Here is an 18,928-nt window from a genome sequence, read left to right as displayed (position 1 = left end):
GACCATAAGGAAACAAGCAGTCTGATCACACTCTTACTACGGCATCCGGGTAATCTCACAAACAACTATTTGCATTTACTTTACAAAAGCTGTTATGTGGTGCTGGTTTTGTGATGTGCAATGCAGAGTATGGAATATGTGAGTATTCATTTGAAGTGCTCATAACTTGCGCAGGAGCCGAACTTCAGAGCCTCCTGCACACAGCATGGTTTATTAAGGTTATGGTTAGTTAAGGGAAGGCTGGACGTGGTGCTTGGGGACATGGTTCAGTGGGTGACATTAGCGGGAGGGGGGCGGCTGGACCAGATGATCCTAGAGGTCTCCTCCAGCCCTAACGGCTCTGTGACTCGCCCCACCACTAACGGTTCTCTGTGAGCACAGACGCCAACGCTACGGCTGGGTACGCCCTCAGAGCCCCCATCTGTGCCCCCGCTCACACGGCGCCGCATGGAGCCTGTGACTGGTTGGCTTGGCTGTCAATCAGAGCTCCTTCCCTCCCCTCCGCCCAACGCCGTCACGGCAGCGCTGGGGGGAGGTGGGAGGGGCGAGGCCCGGACCTCTCGCGCTTCGATTGGACAAAGCGGTTGTCAATTCAGTCCCGCTAGGCTCCGCCTCCTCATGAATTTACCGGTAGGGGGAAATGGTGCAGAGCTCCCCCCGCGATCTGATTGGCCCAGCGGAAACGCCACTCAAACTACGGCTCCGCCCCTAGCGCGGCAGCGCCTCAGCTGACGGGCCCGTCCCGTGAGCGGGCGGGGCTTTCTCCTCCGGCCCGCCCCGCCGCCGGGAACGCCGCCCTCTCATTGGCCGCGGCGGCTGCCCGTCAGCGCTCCGCAGCGGGGCCGGGCGTCTTCCCGGCTGGGCCTGGCAGTGCGGCGGCCGGCGGCGGGGGTGCCATGGGGCGGCGCGGCGCTGTGCCCGCGGCGGTGCTGCTGGCCGCGGCCTGGCTGGCCGGTGAGGGGGCGGGGGGGAGGAGGGAGGGAGGGAGGGAGGGAGGGAGGGAGCTGGGCGTTAACGGCCGTTAGTGTCCGTTAACGGCCGGTCGCGCGCCTCAACGGCCAGGCCGCAACGGTTGGGAAGGGGCGCGCGGGAGGGGGGGGGGGGGGGGGGGTTGTCTCCTCAGCCCCGGCGGGTGGTTGGGGGGCGGTTGGGGGGTGGTGGGGCGAGCGGCAGCTCAGCGGGCGCTGCCTGGGCTCTGTGGGCTGTGGGGTGTCGTGTGGGGTCACAGGCTGGCCGGGGAAGGAGGGGACCGTAAGGGCCACCTGGTTCCAACCCCCTGCCATAGGCAGGGACACCTCCCACCAGACCAGGCTGCCCAAAGCCCCATCCAGCCTGGCCTTGAGCACCTCCAGGGATGGGGCACCCACAGCTTCTCTGGGCAGCCTGTGCCAGGGCCTCACCGCCCTCCGAGTAAAGAATTTCTTCCAAATATCTAACCTAAACCTACACTCTTTTAGTTTAAACCCCTTGTCCTGTCACTATCTGATTGAGTGAGACTGTAATTGTAAATTCCTTCTTAAGCAAATTGGCATGGAAACGTTTATGTGCTTCAAGATAAGGGACTGTGGTTTCCTCTACCATTACACTTGATAGCAGGCCATCCAGAGAACAAATATCAATTTAAAACAAAAGCATTTTTGACCCTGCTCCGTATGCATCTGTTGATTTGGTCTGCTGCCTTCCTTTTGCCACCATTCCCTGACCTGCCTCACAGTACTTTGTTCCTTTAGTATGTTTATTGTAACATAGCTCAGGTTTACTGTCAACATTTGTATGCATGATCATGACCCAGGTTTAAAGCAACATCTTCAAGGGCAAATTGGTTAAACTAATTTCAAGAAAACTTAAGACTGCCCATTGCATCAGTTACTACTGGTTCTTGTTTTTTTTGTGTGTGTGTGAAGGGCCTTTAGGTTTACAGATGCCTTAGAGAGGTACTTTGTGCTGCTGAAAATTAGTTACCAGCTGCTTGGGCTGGTAACTAATTTTCAGTGATCAAGAGAGTAAATGCTTATATTCTCTTCAAAAGATTAGCACATACATGTAATTTTGAAGTACATAATCAGACTGATTGTTTAATTGGAACTGAAGCTTAGGTGGCCTGCAAATATTTGTTGCTTTCTTCCTTGATTTTCTTAAGAATTGTATCAGGTGATTTTTATGGTAGAAGCACATACAGATGCTCTTTGGGGAAGGATATTTCTGAAACTTTGCATTGTGTGTGTGACTGCTTATACACAAATTTTAACCAAATATGTTTTAGAATTGATTTAGATAGATTGTTGGGTTTGTGTACACACAGTCTTGCAGTTCTGCTGAAGTGACTAGGAAGCTAGATTAAAATAACTCTCTCTCTCATTTCTATGTAGTCCTCTCTGACTTTATTACAGCATAAATGTCATCATACTATACCTTACAAGTATGCTTAGTCAGCTTTGTTGTTGAAGGTGAGAGGGGAGAGGGATCCCAGGTAAGTGAAAACTCAGCATGAGGAGTACTGCGGATTGTGGCTCCACGCAGTCAGCCGAGGCCGAGTGCTGCATCCAAGCAAGAAGTCTTGTGACCTCCCGTGCTTGAGGAGGCAGGGCAGAGACACCGGAGCTGTTCTGCAGGAGCCAGGCTGTTCCTGGCAGTGCTCTGTTTAAACCAGCGCTGATGAGCTCAACCGATCCTGTCGGCTCTGGGCTCAGTGGCTCCGGCTGTTTACTACACAAATAGAGGGGTTACGCCGTGCAGTCCCGGAAGAAAACAGAGCCGTGTTGGTGCATAGCTGCTGCTGAGCTGGGCCTTTGGATTCTGCCTGGCTCTGCTGAGGGTTGGCTTTGCCAGGCTTGAGTTGTCACACAGCTCGTGGCCTGCTAGTGAGTAGGTAGAAGCGTACTGTGCGGTTGCTTTAGTCATCGTCCAGTCTTGTCACTGTGGATTTGTCCATGCTTAGTTTTTGCTGTATAGATACCTTGCCTCGTGTTCCAGAGCACTAAAGCGAATGTTACTTGTTACATATTCTGCATAAAGTGTAGGTATGAGAAAGACAAGAATGAATGAAAGCTCTGGTATGCTTTGCTTCTGTGATGTGAGTGAAAGAGTGTAAGAAATGTGACAGCTTGCTTGTTTGTCTGTTTTTAGGTGTGTGCGGTGATGAATTTAGTATCTTACGAACACCTCAGTCAGTTGTTTTTCGAGATGGAAGTTGGCCAATTCCTGGCGATCGGATTCCAGATGTCGCTGCATTATCCATGGGCTTTTCTGTTGAAGAGGTATGTTTGATGGCTTGTTTTTGAAACAACTCTAAAACTATGGACTTACTTGGTGAAACATGCAAATCTTTCTGTCACGTGCTGGAATATATAAAATATCATCCTGTCTTGAGGCACGTATGACTTGTCAGAGCGTGGTTTCCGAGCCCGGAGCTGTACCAGTCATATGAGCAGAAGGAGGCTGTGCTAGCTGGCTAGCTTGAATCATCAGCTATAGAAGGAAGCAAGCCTGCAGAGTCTTTAGCAGTCATGTTCATCAGTTGTTCAGATGCCCAGCTATGTGCTGTTTCCCACCCCCTGTAGTCCTGTAGCAAGAACTTGTGGAGTCCTCTCCAAATTCTTGTGAGTTATCCATAGGGATCTTTTCTTGGGTATTCTGAAGATCATGAGAAACGTCTTGGCTGAGCAGGCATTTTGTCAGGTCAGCAAGCTTGTCTGCTAAGCACAGTTAATTAGAACAAGTGAAAAGGCTGCTTAGGAAGTAATCGAAGCACTTGAAAACCTAATTTGTTTCCCAAATTAGTTTTTTGGACAAACGTAGCTTTAGTGATGTTTGAAGTGGGGCAGGCAAGTAAGAGTCCATGGACAGATTCCATGTTGCTTACTGATTTTTTTTTTGTTGCTGGGCTGCGGAAGGGACGAGTGACTATTGAAGTAGCATATGAAAGTTTTTAATGGCAAGGTGTCTAGCAGTGTCTGTGCGCAGCCAGATGCTGAAAGCTGCAAGCTGGGATATCCTCACAGTGCTGGAGGGGGAGTTCAGTTCCCATTTCTTCCATACAGCAACTGGGCAAGAGATAACTGGTTTGAATGCAGGTCTGTTTAGCCTGTATTTTGGAACTTGTTTAACATAGCATGGTGTCAATTCATTATGCTTGTAATCGTGAAACTAGTAAAATAAATTTCTACGCCTAGTGTTCACAATGAGTATATTTGTATTATTAAGAAAAAAAATACATCAGATGGTCCTGGGTGCTTTGCATGTAAAGATGCTCAACAAAATGGTGGGGTTCTAGCCCATTTTGAGCACTTGACTTTCAGCATAATGGTCATCCTGAGGAAGGACATGGTTATAAAGGAAAAAAAGTGTTTAGGTATTCACTCTGTTCCTTTAACCAAAGCTTGGAATTCATTTACTGTGATAGATCCGTAGCATCATGTAGAAATTGTTCTCAATTATTACTATGTCAAATGCTAGAAGAAGGCAGAGAAGGAAGGAAGGAAGGTCTTTAGATTGCTGTATTTAGTTAAGCACTGAAACTGGAAGTTGTTACCAGCATTGTCATTAAGGTAGAGATCACTATGTAGGCAGCTTCTGACACTGCTGTTGAGAATACTGCGGGTCCAAAACACTCATTTTGCAGTTTGCATCAAGGCTGTAGTCTAGGAAACTAATCTGACAGTGTAGTAGGTTATACTGTAAAGATTTTTAAATATGTACTGCATTAGATTGGAGATTGGCAAAAATGGTCATTAGGTTGTCTTCCCCTTTTTAAGGGAAGGCCAGACTGAACCATGTTTTCGTCCCTGTTGATGTTATAGAAGGCTTTTTCTTTTGTTTAAAGTGACACAGTTCATAATGTCAATGACACTTTACATCCAAAATCCAAATAATTTGGTTTCATAAAACTTTTTTTTTAAAAAAGCAGTTACATCTTTTACACAAATGGAGGAATTTGTTTGAATTCATGACAAACAGATGAGTTTGTATTTTTGTGCCTGAGTAAACTAGCCATGTACCAGTCACTGTGCTCTTGCCAATATGTAAATTCCTTAGTTAGTAAGTAAGGAATCCTTTAATGTCTCTATGGAAGTTTGTAGGTTTTTAGGTTGGTGGTGGTCTTTTAGTACTACTAACACCCCTCCTCCCATTTCTTTGTGGTACTGACATATCAAGATGTTAGTGTTTTAGTGTGTCTAAATATGTTCCTGTGCTGGTTTGTGAAAGGTTTTTTTTTTTTTGTTTTAAAATCAAAGCTTTACTTAATAAATACAGACTATGCTTTTACTTTTCTATGGGAAATAAATCTTGAAGCATCCAGTATGTATAATATTCTCTCAATGCAGACTTTGCTGTGAAAGTGCTGGTAGCTTTTAGAGTAGCAGTTTCTTCATGGTTAACTTCAGACAGCGTTACTCAAAATGGAAGCATTCTAGCCATACTTTTTTCCCCATGAAATTTCCAATGGGCTGTTCTGTACAGAGATATCAACAAGATAATAAATTATTTTGCTGTTATGGTCGGGGAGGTTCCTCTCTCTGTCCTCCTGTGAAATATAAGTGGTTGTTTTGTTTTGTCTTCTACTATTTTGTAACAGGACCTTTCCTGGCCTGGGCTTGCAGTGGGTGATCTGTTCCACAGACCACGAGCTACCGTGTTAGTAACGGTGAAGGGAGTAGACAAGCTGACGTTGCCTGTGAAAGGAATTTCTTACCCAATTGAGAATGTGAGTATCCGCATCTGGAGCGGTTGTTCCACTTCTGTGACTCTTTTGATCTAATTAGGAGTGCAAGGCTTTCTACTGTAGTTCTGGAAGTTCTCATAATTCTTACTTCGCTTGAAGTTCACCTGTCCCCCTGGAATGATGGATCAGGCTGTATTGATAAATAATCCAGTTTGACTCCTGTACAAGGTCAAAGGCCTTTGAAGTTAACGTAGACTCTCCTGTGTTGAGTTTGTTTGACAAAAGCACGTTTTCCTTGAAAGGCATCTAGTTGTAACATGTTTGCACCAAGAGGCAGAGAATCCACTGCTTTCTTTGTTAACTTACTGATTCACAATCAGAATTGCTAAATTTTATTTTATTTTGTTTACAACTAAGTGTATGGTAGCATTTTATATGCTGTTGATTCTTTCATGTACTGTTTCTATCTCTAAGCAATTGTTGAGTTTTCCTCAAGTACTGGACTGAAATATTGTACTATGAGACACGATTTGATTATACTATAGCAAACAAAAAACAACAAATAATGTTATGTTTACCTGTTACCAACCATCTTTGCTGAAACTTTTTTCTCATACTTGTCACAGAATCATTTTGGTTGAAAGGGAGCTCTTGAAATCACCTAGTCCAATCCCCATGATCAAGCAGGGTCAGCCAAAGCAGGTTGTCCAGGACCATCACCAGTTGGGTTTTGAGTATCCCTAGAGGTGGAGACTCCACAATCTCTCTGGGCAACCTGTGCCACTACCTGACCACCCTCTCAGTAAATAGGCATTTTCTTGTGTTCAGGTGTTATCTCCTGTATTTTAATTTATGCCCATTTTTTCTTGTCATAAAATTTTGTCTGCACACACCTTAACAGGAACACAGTAGCTGTACAAAATATTGGTAACCGTACAGTTTATAGTCGCTTCTTCAGTAATACATGGTTTGCTTTAATCAGTTCCACTGCAGGTAGTGCACAAGTTCTTCATGTTGAGCTGTTGTTTGTCCAGCATGAATCCTTAAATCCTTTTCAAAAGAGTTGTTTTTCAATTAACTTGTTTTTCAGGTTACTTTTAGTTAGTTAATTATGCTTCTGCCTGTCTCAGAAGACTATTTTGTACCAGTTTACCATGCCTTTTGGCTTTGTGGGACTGCTGCCCTCTTGTTAATAAAATTATGAATAATAATATTTCAGTCAAACTATGAGGAATCATCAGTGATTGTTGAATAGTCTTTTGTTTAATCTTGCTAACCTGTTGTGCACCCCAAGATGAGATGATGATTTCCTTATGAAATTACATCTACAGCTATCAGGAAGTATTTTAATCTATTGCAAAATATCAGTGATTAATTAGGATGTTACACGGCTTTAAATCGAGCACAGGTCAAACTCAGCTTAATGCAAATCTGCTTTCACATCAGCCTTCCAGCACAGCTCATTAGTTCAGGTAGTAACATACTAGTTTTGCTGAAATGGTATCTGGACCAAAACTGGTTGAAGATTGCCTGTACCAGACCATGTAGTACACCTGACCTGCAGAAGCCTTACCTAATAGATCGAGTAGTCTTCAGTCATATTCACACTTGTAACTTATGAAGGTTCTAAGGTGTACTTAATGCCTATTTTCTTTATTTCCCATTAAAAGAAATTAAGATTCCCAGTCTTAAGTTTTTTCACTGCTGTGGCTTCAAATGAACTGCCTCAAATGTATGCTGGCAAAGCACTGGTTCTCCAGTATTCAAGAATAATTTCAAATGATCAGGGCCACTGGATACTAATTATCGTAACCTACAGACTTACCAATATCTATTAGAAAAAAGATTTTTGTGCCCTTTAACTAGTGAATGGAAATGTCATTCTGCTTCTTTCTAGATAAAACCTAGAAATAAGCGTTTACAAAAACTTAAGAGTTTTATTTGCTTACCTGTAATGGTTCTAATGCCATCCTAGGACTTCTTTTGCTCTCAATAATTTCTATGTGGTTCTTTTCTTTGGTGTTTCAGCATTGGTCTTTCTACTGATATATTTTCATTCCACAGCTTTCTGTGGTTCATAACTTTCAATTTACTGTAACATGGGTTCAGCCTTTTGTATTGCTTTTAAATTTGTTGGTCTGGCTTCCTTGGTAAATGAGGCTATACTTTCAGCTTAAGTAAGCCTCTTAATTACACAATCATGGCCTCTTGGAGTTCTTAAAAATGTATTGTGTTCACCATATTTGCAAATAAATAGTCTATTAACAGATGTGCAGTTGTTATTTTGTACCTTGGCTCTGATTGCTATCACTTTGGAATTATTCATACTTTACTCAAAAAGAGGCTGTCTTAGTTTTTCCAGACTTAAGTCGTTTTCTCCTTTTTATATTGTCAAGTCCAGTTTTACCCAAAAATCTAACCAGACTTTGTGTTTCAGGCTGTTCCTTTCAGTCTGGACAGTGTTGCGAATGCTATTCATACTTTGTTCTCTGAGGAGACTCCTGTGGTCTTGCAGCTGGCCCCCAGCGAGGAAGTGAGTATTGCTTCAGTTCTGATTGCAAATGCTCTAAATAGTAAGAACACTTTCCACTTGTCTGGTTGGGGCAGAAGCAGTTATATGAAAATATTTTGCATTGGAGCATGATTTGCAAGTGTGGTTGATTGTTAATGTGTGATTGGAGAAACTAAAAAACGAATCTCTCTTATTAAACAATGGCTATTCCTGCAGAGAGTGTACATGGTGGGCAAGGCAAACTCTGTATTTGAAGATCTTTCTGTCACGCTGCGCCAACTGCGAAACCGCTTATTCCAGGACAACTCCATTCTCAGCTCCCTTCCTCTCAACTCCCTCAGCAGAAACAACGAGGTAAAAAAATATAATCAATGAGTACTTGTAGATTATTTTCTAATACGCTTTTCCATTTTCTTCTTCCTTTGCCTAGGAGAGTACCCTTTTCTATTTCTAATTGAATTCTAAGAACTAAGGTTAAAGTTCTTCTGTAAGTAACTTTATTAAAAGTAATTGCCTTCCAGTATGTTTTGATGCTGTAACAGACATATCCCGTTAGAAAATACAGAGGCTTGCAACAAAATAAGGTTTCTCTGACTCTGGTTTCATCAAAGGAAATGCCCATCTTTTTCTTTTTGTCTCCTTCCCCAGGTTGACTTGCTTTTTTTGTCAGAACTACAAGTCCTACATGATATTGCAAGCCTGGTAAGATTATTATTTTTTGTAAACACTTCCTACACCTGAGGTCTCAAACATGAAAGATACCGTTTAAAGGTAGAGAAGCCATAGCCAGGGTACTTGGCAAACAGTGATGTGCACTCAAGTGTATCGTTTGGTGCATCAGTTTAAATAGTGTGTTCTTAAGGTGTTTGAATCAGCCTTGTTTTTATGGAAGGAAATGAGAACTTTGGACCTCTGTAGCTGCTGCTTTTTTGTTGTGTTTGAGAGAGCAGGGGGTGTTCTGAGCTACTATTTCTCCATACCCACAGGAAGTACTCAATGAGGAATTTGCAGGGCTTTCCTAGTTTTCTTACTTGAGAAGTGTAATGGTAGTTAAGAACATGTTCTTTGCCCTGTCTACCATTTTACTTCAAAATATCATTGTTCCATTTACTTTAAAAAGATAGAGTGACTTCTGTAGCATGAATTGTGATGAATAGATGATACTCCTTAAGTAAAATACTTTTGTACATGGGCAACAGTAAGGTAGAAGTTGCAATTTACTCACTTTTGCAAGGCCCAGCTTCGGTGGAGGTAATAGTAGTATCCAGGTATTATAGTTATTTTTTTCTTCCAACTTTTATTTTTATGGCAAGTATAGAGAAAGGATTCTGACAAGAACAAAAGTATGTTTCTTTTAGTAGAGCTCTAGATTACATGTATGTCATCTCATGTTATAAATAGATGCTACATGATGATCGTCTGCCTTCTTCTGTAGCGTAAGGGGGAAAAAATACAATTGTAGACATCTTTGTGGTTAAGTTGGCCAAAAATTCCATTCTCTAATCAACATGAAATATGACTGTGGAAAGTGAGGCTGGATTAGTCCCAGCAAACTGAATTTGTGAAAATGTGTTTTTAAAGTAACCTGTTTATGAATTAAATTCTTTTTGTCCTCAATCGTGTCCCAAAGCTGTCTCGACACAAGCACTTGGCCAAAGATCACTCTCCAGACCTGTATTCTCTGGAACTGGCTGGTTTGGAAGAAGTTGGAAAACGATACGGGGAAGACTCTCAGCAGTTCAAGGATGCTTCTCAAATTCTTGTAGACTCCTTGCAAAAGGTACGCTTTCTATCTAAGGAACAAAACTCGTAACAATACTAAGGAATTTTTTTTTGTGTTAACAACATGGGATTTAGCTTTTTGATTGTGTTCTGCTGTGAACTGTCACTTCATTAGTGATGGCCTTACTGATGTTTGTTTTTTAATTGATTTTTAAAACGCATTTGTTCAGTTATAAAATTGAATATTACAATTTGTCACTGTATAGAATCATGTCAACATTTTGCATACTATGTTAGGTGTTCTGGATGAAGGAGTAGGAATATATTAAAACCTTATATAAGACATGAGCTGATATGTCTTTTTCCTAAACAAACATCTTGCATTAAAAAACCACCAGCATGTCTCACCAAGACTGGCCCAGTGAAATGTGGAAATCTTTTTTTATCCTGGGATACAGTGATTAGTTTCCCCTTGCCATGAAGTTGTATAAATCTTAATTTCCAACCATTCAGGTAAGTAATGCTTTAGCTGGTCTTACGTAATCGTTAGATAATACTTATTAAGACCTGACACCAGTAAATTTTGAGTTTCAAAAGCATGATGGAAAAGTGTAAAAGCATGAATTCACTAAGGCAAGTAACTGTTTACTCTGAGATGTTGTAAACCAGCTGGAAGTTGGCCCTTTCTTGCTGGAACTCAAAAATAGTGGGTTTTATTTTACAACTTCCTACAATCCTCTTAATCCTGAAGCCGACATGTTATGGTTTAGTACATCTTGCTTACAAGGCCCTCCTTAATTCCTGGCTACGGTTTAGGCTTTAAATTAAGTCACTTTTGCTCTTCCAGTTTGCAGATGAGATGTATAATCTGTATAGTGGGAATGCAGTAGTAGAAGTGGTGGCTGTAAAGACGTTTAATTCTCCCCTCACAAGGAAGACTCGCTCCATTCTCCAGTCTTCACAGGTAGTATACGTACATGTTTCTGTATCTCACCTATTGAGAGCACAAATGCATTCAAACTGCATCACTTCTTTACCTGAGCATAACTTTTTAAGGGCTAGGGTACTGACTTTGATGTAGGTATGGGTGTGAAGAGGTCATCTTACCTTTAATGATTTTGAATAAATCATACAGTAATTTAGTTTAAAGGCAACCTCTGGACATGGTCTAATCCAGCCCACTGCTCAAAGCAGGATTAATTTAGGAGTTTGATCAGGCTCCATAGGTCCTTGTCCAGCCAAGTTCTCAAAATGTCCAGAGAGGCTGTGGAACTTGTAGCCTTGGACAACCTGTTCCAAAATCTTACCACTTTCACTGTGAAAACTTCCCTCGTTTCTTGTTAGAATTTGTATTCCTGCACTGTTTTCCCCAGTACAGTAGTGCATGCAAGCCCTGCTTCATGGGGGTTGAGTAGAGAGAAATAATTGCCTTCTTTGACCTGCTGCAGTTTACGTGACCTGCCCAGGATGCAATTCACCTTCATCGTCGCAGGGGCAGAATGCTGGCTTTGTTCACCCTGTCCAATGGGCCCTCTTTGCAGAGCTGTTCCCCAGCTGGTCAGTGCCCAGCCTGTGCTGTCAGGCGGGGTTGAATTCTGTGCCACGTGCAGGGCTTTGCGTTTGTCGTCTTTGAATTTCACGAGGCTCTTGTCAGCCCCTTCCTTTGGATTTCATTAATGTCAGTCACATAATCACTTTTGCATTTTGTGCCCTAGCATCAGAGTTGTCTAGACAAAAATGCATCTCTCGTATTTAGATGGCTCGGATTTTTGATGTAGTCAGAATGTGTTATGTGTGCAAAATAACTTGTTAAAGTAATACACTTACTTTCTTCGTTACAGAGCGAATCAGATAATCCATATAACCTTGCCTATCCATACAACTACAACTACTCTGTAATCTTCAACATTATTCTGTGGATGATGATAGGTCTTGCTTTAGCTGTGATAGTCATCTCCTACAACCTCTGGAACATGGATCCTGGGTATGACAGCATTATTTACAGGATGACAAATCAGAAGATAAGAATGGATTGAACTGAAGTGTTCCAGCGCAGGGAAATGATGAAGAGTAAGGTCTCCTTTACATTGTGTGAAAACAAATATTCTTATATGGTTAACTGTGGAATTTTTAAAGCTGTATTTATTTCCAAGTATCTTTTTTTTTTTCCTCCTCTTAATCCTATTTTAAAAGTTAGTAGTAGCACTAGATTGGGTTTAGAAATTGAAATCTGCTTGTTTAACAAAGAAAACACTTCCCCCAAACTGATTGTTATGAAAGTAACATCATTCCATTTTTTATCATGTAACATGAGTTTCAGAAATGCCCTGTACTGCCTGTGACTGTGTGCAGAACAGACTGAAATTATGACACAGGAAGATTATAAATTATAGTTAAATTGTTGTGTTGTATATTATGAACCCGTTGTAAATGTTTGATGTAAATATTTATAATGGCTATATGTAACTTTGGAGAGGATAGTTGTTACTCTTTAGTAAAATATTAAATGCTACAAGATCAGGATTCTAGTGGCAGAAATGGCATTTTGATCTCATGATGATGGCTCAGATAGCCAGAAGGGTGCTTTACCCAGAACTGTAATGATTTGGAGATAAATAAACACTAGTGTGGCTGGTCTATACAGTGGAGAGTCTAGAAGTACTGAAGTAGCACCAGTCTGAGCATAGTCTAACATCCTGTAGTTAAAGGTTCCTATTATGATGCTTCATGTTTCTTCCATTTGTGTTGATGTTATTAAAAAAAAAATGAACAGATTTCTTTTTGATGATAAGAGTGGACCAACACTTGATTATAGTCCTGCTTCAATCGTTCAATAAAACAAAGAACAGTTCCTGAATGCATGTATTGTTTGCGGCTTCGTGGGTGGGGCCACTTCTATTTAGTCTTATTAGCTCAGCTGAACGGAGCAGCTGCGAGCAGCCTCCCGTATCTGAGAGTGGGCCCAAGTCTCTTATGGCTTAGATTTAACTGTCTTTCAAAAGTAAATGTTGGAGGATCATCTTGCATGCATTAATTTTCTTAAACCAAATAGCGGGTGTAGCTAGCACAAACTGTTGATCTGTGGCTTGGATCTTTTTTAGAACTACCCACTTCTTAGGAACTTTCAGTTGCTCTTGTGGTAGAAGAAATTCCTGTAGAATATAGCAATATGAGTGAAATCTACTTCTTTTTTTTAATCTTCTTGTCCTCTTGTGTGTTTAACTTTCCCTATTGCTAGGATAGATTTGATCCATTTCCAGAAAAGAATTAATTTGTCTTGCTTCCTGGACATGTCAGATTTGGAGGGGTTGAAGTTGTGCATGTGTTCGTGTCTTGGAGACACTGTACAATGCTTTGTGTTGACGTGAGTAACTCAGTGCAAGTGCAGCTTTGCCAAAGTCTAGAAAATCCCGCTTAATGTTTTTTCTTTTACAATTCAAAATTACCTTCAACAGGGTTTAAAATTAACATGGATGATTAAAAATAGGATAAATAGATGGAAGAGTGCAATGCCAGTTTCTCTGGACAATTTTAACCTGACAAGAGCATGCAGCCCAACTATGGAATATTCTGTAATGTATTTGTGGTGTTTGAGCATCAAATACATCTGATGAAGCTGTACAACAACTTTATTATGAAAACAGTTAAAATAATGCTCGGTCATCCTGTTTGATAGTCATGAACCCTCATGTTTAAAGTGAACTATAATGTGATAGTCTATATGTTATTTTAAACTTCGTTGACTGCTTTGAGATCACTTAATGTGGAAGACAGTATCACAGAACTTCAGTAGAAGCATGATCTAAAGTAAGAAAAGGGGGAGTACATCAATAGTAGAATCTTTCCAAATCAAGTATAATTTAATGAAAATGACTTATGTGGCAGGAGGGAAGAGTACTGTCAAGTTACTGTCAGATCACAGGAAACATTTTGCACTGAAAAGTTAACACGCACGCAAAGGTGAGACATGTAAATGCTGTGGGAATATTCAGAAGCTTTTGTTGTGTTCAACTGTCTTGGACATAAAGCAGTTGAAATAGAGTAAGCTTCTTCATGAGGTTCTGCTTGTCCTAAACAACACTAAGGGGTTTGAAATGTTAAAATACTCTCTAAAAAACGATGACATAATAGTTCCATGATATTTCAAGTCACTCTTTGAAATTTCTTGATCCTGACTTACGATTTTTGTGTCTTTTTATATTAATTTCCCATATTCCTTAAGGAGATGCTCGAGTTCCATTTCTGAGATTTTTGCTTGAACTTCCTGGTCAATTGCAACATCTTTGCCACAGCCTACAGTGATTACAAAATGCTCTGAGATGACCCTATGTACTAAAATTTTGAAATGATGAGCTCAGCTTTACCACAGGGCTGCTGTAATCCATTTAAAGTAAATGGGAAGCATTATTGTAACAGGCTTTGAAGAACCTCTGAGAGATTCTCACATGGAAGAAAAGTACCCCGGGGGTAAAAGGATATTGCATTGTGATTCTGATAGGCCAAGTACTGTTGTATCAGAAATGTTGATCTTTCACCTGCTTTTATTGGTGGTAGGTGGTTCCAATTGCAGCGTCCCAGGAGTGTTTCAGGTAGGCATATTGTAAATAAATATAAAAACGTGTATCTGTCTGGTACTAGGACTTCCAATACTTCAGCAAGATTAGGCTAGTAGCCCTGCAGGTTCCTTATTCTAAGCAAGGTGGAGTGCTGATTGCCTGAAAATTAGTCATGCTAAAGCCTTTTTAGTGAGGATTTACTTCAACTTGAGCTTTATACTGGTCTACATCCAATTAATGCAATCCTAGTTCACTTAATTCAGAAATTCAAAGGTCCTTATCAGATTAATAGTCCACTTCAGATACTGGTGAAGAGTTTCCCAGGAGCCAGTTGTTTAAAGTGACTATGTAATTAATTGTGTTTAACATCTGCATGCCAGCTAGCTGGGTAGCTATACTGTCCTCATTCTGAAGGTTGCAATATAGCTTCTTTAAATGAAGGACTGACTTGCTATTGAGATGGTCATCCTGCCACGTCTTCCACTTCGCTGCTGCTGCAGGCTCGAACTTTACTTTTTAAAGCAAGTCTTAAGACTACTGCCACTTTCCACCCTCTGTTTGAAGGACACATTCAAATTGCCACTTTCCGTGTCAGTAGCGCATTTGTTCACTTTCATGGCTGTGGGCCCCTAGCAGGTGCTGGAGATGCTTTTAAGCACTCTTGTGTGCCATTTCTTAAATAACAGCTGCTTTGTACAGGACGAGCTACTTTTAAAACCACTGTAAGGCCACTGTGCTTTTAGATTGAGCTTTTATATGTTACAGCAGTACTGATCCTTAGCTACTAATCAAATAAGCAATTAGAATACTGATTCCTGAGCCAGGAGTAGCCTTTTTGTATTTAGAATTCAATTAATTAATTAGAATGAAAGTGCTGTCAGCACCATTAGATGTGCTATTGATCATTACCTTTAGATTTAATCTCCCCAAGAATACAAACTGTAAAAAGGCTTGTGATGTGGCAGAAATTGTAGGCTTTGTGTACCACGCTACCAGGAAAGCAATGAAACTGGCACGAGAAGTTCTGTGAAGAAAGACAACAGTGAAGCCCATAATTTTGTTTTTGAAATGGGAATTATCACTGTTTCACCGTTTGCCCAAGGTATTCCTATGAGGCCAGGGGAGAGCGAGGGATGTGGAGAAAATATAAACACCCTGTCAGGATCCTGCCTGCTTGAAGTGGCAAGGGCAGGATGGTGGTCACACAGCATCTGCTATCAAGCAACTTTCAGGCAGGCAAGGAGAAGGCTTTTGCAGAGCTGTCTGATGGATTTAGGATGTAACTGCTGCAGGGAGTGGAGAGCTGGTCACCAAAGGGAAACCCTTCTGTACTGAGATAGCTGGTCTAAGGGGAGTTTGGCCTCTGGCATGATGAGTTGAATGTATTCGGTCAGGTTTGTTTCAGCCCTTGGGCGTGCATTGTCTGGTAGTTGGATGGGAGAGTACCTCTATCCTCATAGAGTGCCAGCTTCTCTGAAAAGGGAGAGGTCTGAGACAGAACTCAAGTGTTGCTTTTGATGTTTGGATTGAAAAGAGAAAGTAAAACATACAATAAAGGGTTCTTTTAAGAGTCGGTGTGATGCTTTTTCTAGATAATCCCTCAAAGCCCAAACTTGGCAGATCAGAGTTGTAATTTAGGCTTTGGGTATGCTTCAGCTCTCCAGACTGCTCTGTGGTAGACATGGCAACTTTCAAAGTCCTTCCACCCCCTACCCTGCTGGTGCGACACACAGGCAAGTAAAGCCCAAACCAGATCTGAAATATGCAAATGCTATGTTCAAATTTAATAAAAACAAAATGAACTGGAAGAGAAGAAAACATTGAAATGCAAATGTTGAACAACCTTTCACCTGACTGCTGGGATTTATAGGTCAGCTATAAGGGAGGTGACACAGCCAATGTCTATTGTAAGGAGATGAGCATCTGTCTCAAGAAACAAACAAAACCAAAAAAGTAACCACCCACAATAACAACAATCACTTCAATCCTACTACTGATGCTGTTTTATGGCTATGGTGGGGTGAATGGTTTGACCTAAACTTCATAAATGTTCTCCTGGAAAAAAATAAAAAGATTTCTTGATGGTGACTGGCATTTTTGGTTTTCTTTGCTGTGATCAGAGCTCTGGTCTTATGAATTCTCACCTTACAAAGAAATGTACCCCTTCACCCCTATCGCAGGACAGAAATTAGGGAGATCCGTGATGACTGAAGTGAAACTGTAGGCTATCAAATCTGTCAGAAGAAAAAGAAGTGGAATAAATGGGGAACTGCCAGTAATGCAAGGTGTTTCTTTGGAGGAGCTACATTTACTTGCAAGGCCCTAAATACAAAGGGCTTCTGCAGCTCACAGGGCAAAGGGTGGAAGAGGAATGAATGAAAGCTAGTACGTCTGCAGAAGCTGTGTCCCTGCAGGAACGGGGCTGGTGTGCAGTGTCACTGGTCTGAGTGCAGAGAGTGTAGCATCTCCTTTTCATGCACAGCTAGCATGGATGCTGGCACTGCTGCTGCCAAAAGCCCAGGTGAACACAGTCCTGTCAGACAAGATTGATTTTCCAGCAGTTCAGGTACAAGAGAGCACTGGAGCAGGCCAAAACAGGAACAGACATGCAGTGCCCTGACAGTGTTGTGATCCTGATGAGTGTCTAACAAAATTATTAGTAATTCTGGTCTCAGATAGGTCAATAAGGAGCACTAAGCAGCATCTATGCTTGGAGTGCCTGGGGACAGCTTTTAGAATATAAATCCCAACCTTTAATAGGGACTACAGTGTTGATGTACTTTCAGAGTTAAAAAGATTCTTCTGTTGTTGAATAACAGTTTCACAGCAGAGGCTGCTGGCAATCAAATTTAGTAATGCCATCGATGTCATCCAACATCATCAAAAATACATAGCTAAGTTCTTGGCATGAATACACATCATAAAATACCTTAGAATGCTTCATAAGGGAGACAAAATTAATGGGTGCACCAAATGTTTTTAGAAAGGCTGTCAAATTCCGCTTTAATTATGCTCCAGTGCATGAATTTATGATGACAAATTTATGTGCCCTTAATTTAGCGAGCATATGCTTTACATTAGGCAAAGGGGATATAGGCGGTGTGGCTAAGATAAATTCATAGTGAGTGAACTGGGATCATACAGCCGGCACTGTAGGGTCATGGGCTTCTGGAGGACCTGAGTGCTGCCTATCTGCCGACCTGCCTGATCATCCCCCTTGTTTTACTTCCTTGAAATGCTGTGGTCAAAGTGCCCAGGGAACTCATAAAAAGAAAAATAGTCTGTTCCAATACCCGTATAATCAATTACAGCATTTGGAACACAGCAGAGCTAAAAGGGAGCGCTAACTATGTCCTTCAGCAGGCCATCCATCAAAATCCTGACTAATGTACAAGAGCAGTATGGAAATAAAAAACCCTTTAAGTGATCAGACAGCTCTCAGCTCCTAAGAATCTATTTCTGTCACTCTTCATCTCTTTTGCAAGAAGGGGGGAAGAAAGGAGGGAAAATATACCAAAACAGCTGTAGCAATTATCGTCAATATCTCAAACATTTCAGCGAGTTGACAGAGCTGGGGAGGCAGCTGGACTCCTGCCACACTGCTCACCACAGCCAAGCTGCCACAGCTGCATGGGAGCCAGGCGGGCCTGGCTCTGCAGAGAGCACTTCTCTAAGCTGAGGTAGGGAACGTGCAGCTCTGCCTGACAGAAATCTTCAGGGAGGCGAGAGCTCGGTTGTAGGAGCTATCCTGGGGAGCAGAGAGGCTCTGCCTGGCATCTCTGAACACTGTTTTCCCAAGGAAAGCCTGGGGGCACCCAGGTGGTCACAGTAGCTTGGGGGTAACCTGAAAGGAAAATGCAGCAGAAGGAGGAGTGCAGTCGCCTGCCCATCATGCAGAGAAGTGGAGGGGTGAGGAGGCAGAACAGGAAAGGGCAAAAAGGAAGATAAACACTCCCTATGTAAATTGGTCTTGATCTCTTTGTGCATACTTGCATGTACACACACACAGGCACACACTGTTACATCAACCTTTATAAATGACACATTGGTAGAAGAGGTTTCATTCCTCTCTTAAAAACATAATTTTATTAAAAAGTGGAAATACATTCTTTCCATCTTTTAAAGGAGATTTCAAAAAACATATACACAATATTTTCTAAAAATTAGTATTAATAAACTCAGAAGGCTAATAGGAATGAATGCACCTAAAAGGACAGCCAGTAAAAGCATTTGCAGGAAAATGGTTCCCATACCACTGACATTCACAAAGGTGATGCCATCTACCAGAAACTGGCTTATTTTTGTTACCTTGTGAGAAAAAGATCTTCCTACCAGAAAGTAAACAAACAGCAGCCTCCTCTCTAGAGCATCCAGGATTATTTCAGTTGTAGTCATCTGAAACATCAATTAGAAAATATTTCTTTCAAAACTCCCTTACTTCAAGCAACGGTGCTGCTTCAAGGGTCTTCTTCCTTG

At 41.6% G+C, this 18,928-nt stretch overlaps 2 protein-coding genes across 4 annotated transcripts in view; one reads left to right on the top strand and one right to left on the bottom strand.

Annotated features, from left to right (window-relative positions):
• The first annotated feature begins 679 nt into the window (after positions 1–679).
• ATP6AP2 (ATPase H+ transporting accessory protein 2) lies at positions 680–12,753 on the top strand. The gene is made up of 9 exons (XM_083821166.1): positions 680–954; positions 3,127–3,257; positions 5,576–5,704; positions 8,100–8,195; positions 8,391–8,528; positions 8,823–8,876; positions 9,805–9,954; positions 10,744–10,860; positions 11,738–12,753. The coding sequence occupies exons 1-9, from the start codon at positions 897–899 to the stop codon at positions 11,930–11,932; spliced, it is 1,068 nt and encodes a 355-aa protein (XP_083677292.1). The 5' UTR covers positions 680–896; the 3' UTR covers positions 11,933–12,753.
• MED14 (mediator complex subunit 14) overlaps positions 2,365–18,928 on the bottom strand; it is a 61,791-nt gene continuing 45,227 nt past the window's right edge. For all 3 annotated transcript variants that reach the window (XM_083821163.1, XM_083821164.1, XM_083821165.1), the window contains 2 exons: positions 18,785–18,847; positions 2,365–4,043 (listed from right to left, as the gene is read on the bottom strand). The gene's annotated coding sequence lies outside the window, so the exon portion shown is untranslated. The remainder of the gene's footprint in view (positions 4,044–18,784; positions 18,848–18,928) is intronic.

The sequence above is a fragment of the Anser anser genome (genome assembly GCF_964211835.1).
Source record: "Anser anser genome assembly, chromosome: 1".
NCBI classification, from domain to species: domain Eukaryota; kingdom Metazoa; phylum Chordata; class Aves; order Anseriformes; family Anatidae; genus Anser; species Anser anser.
The sequence above is the reverse complement of the archived record's forward strand: the minus strand, read 5'-3'. Positions and strand labels throughout refer to the sequence as shown.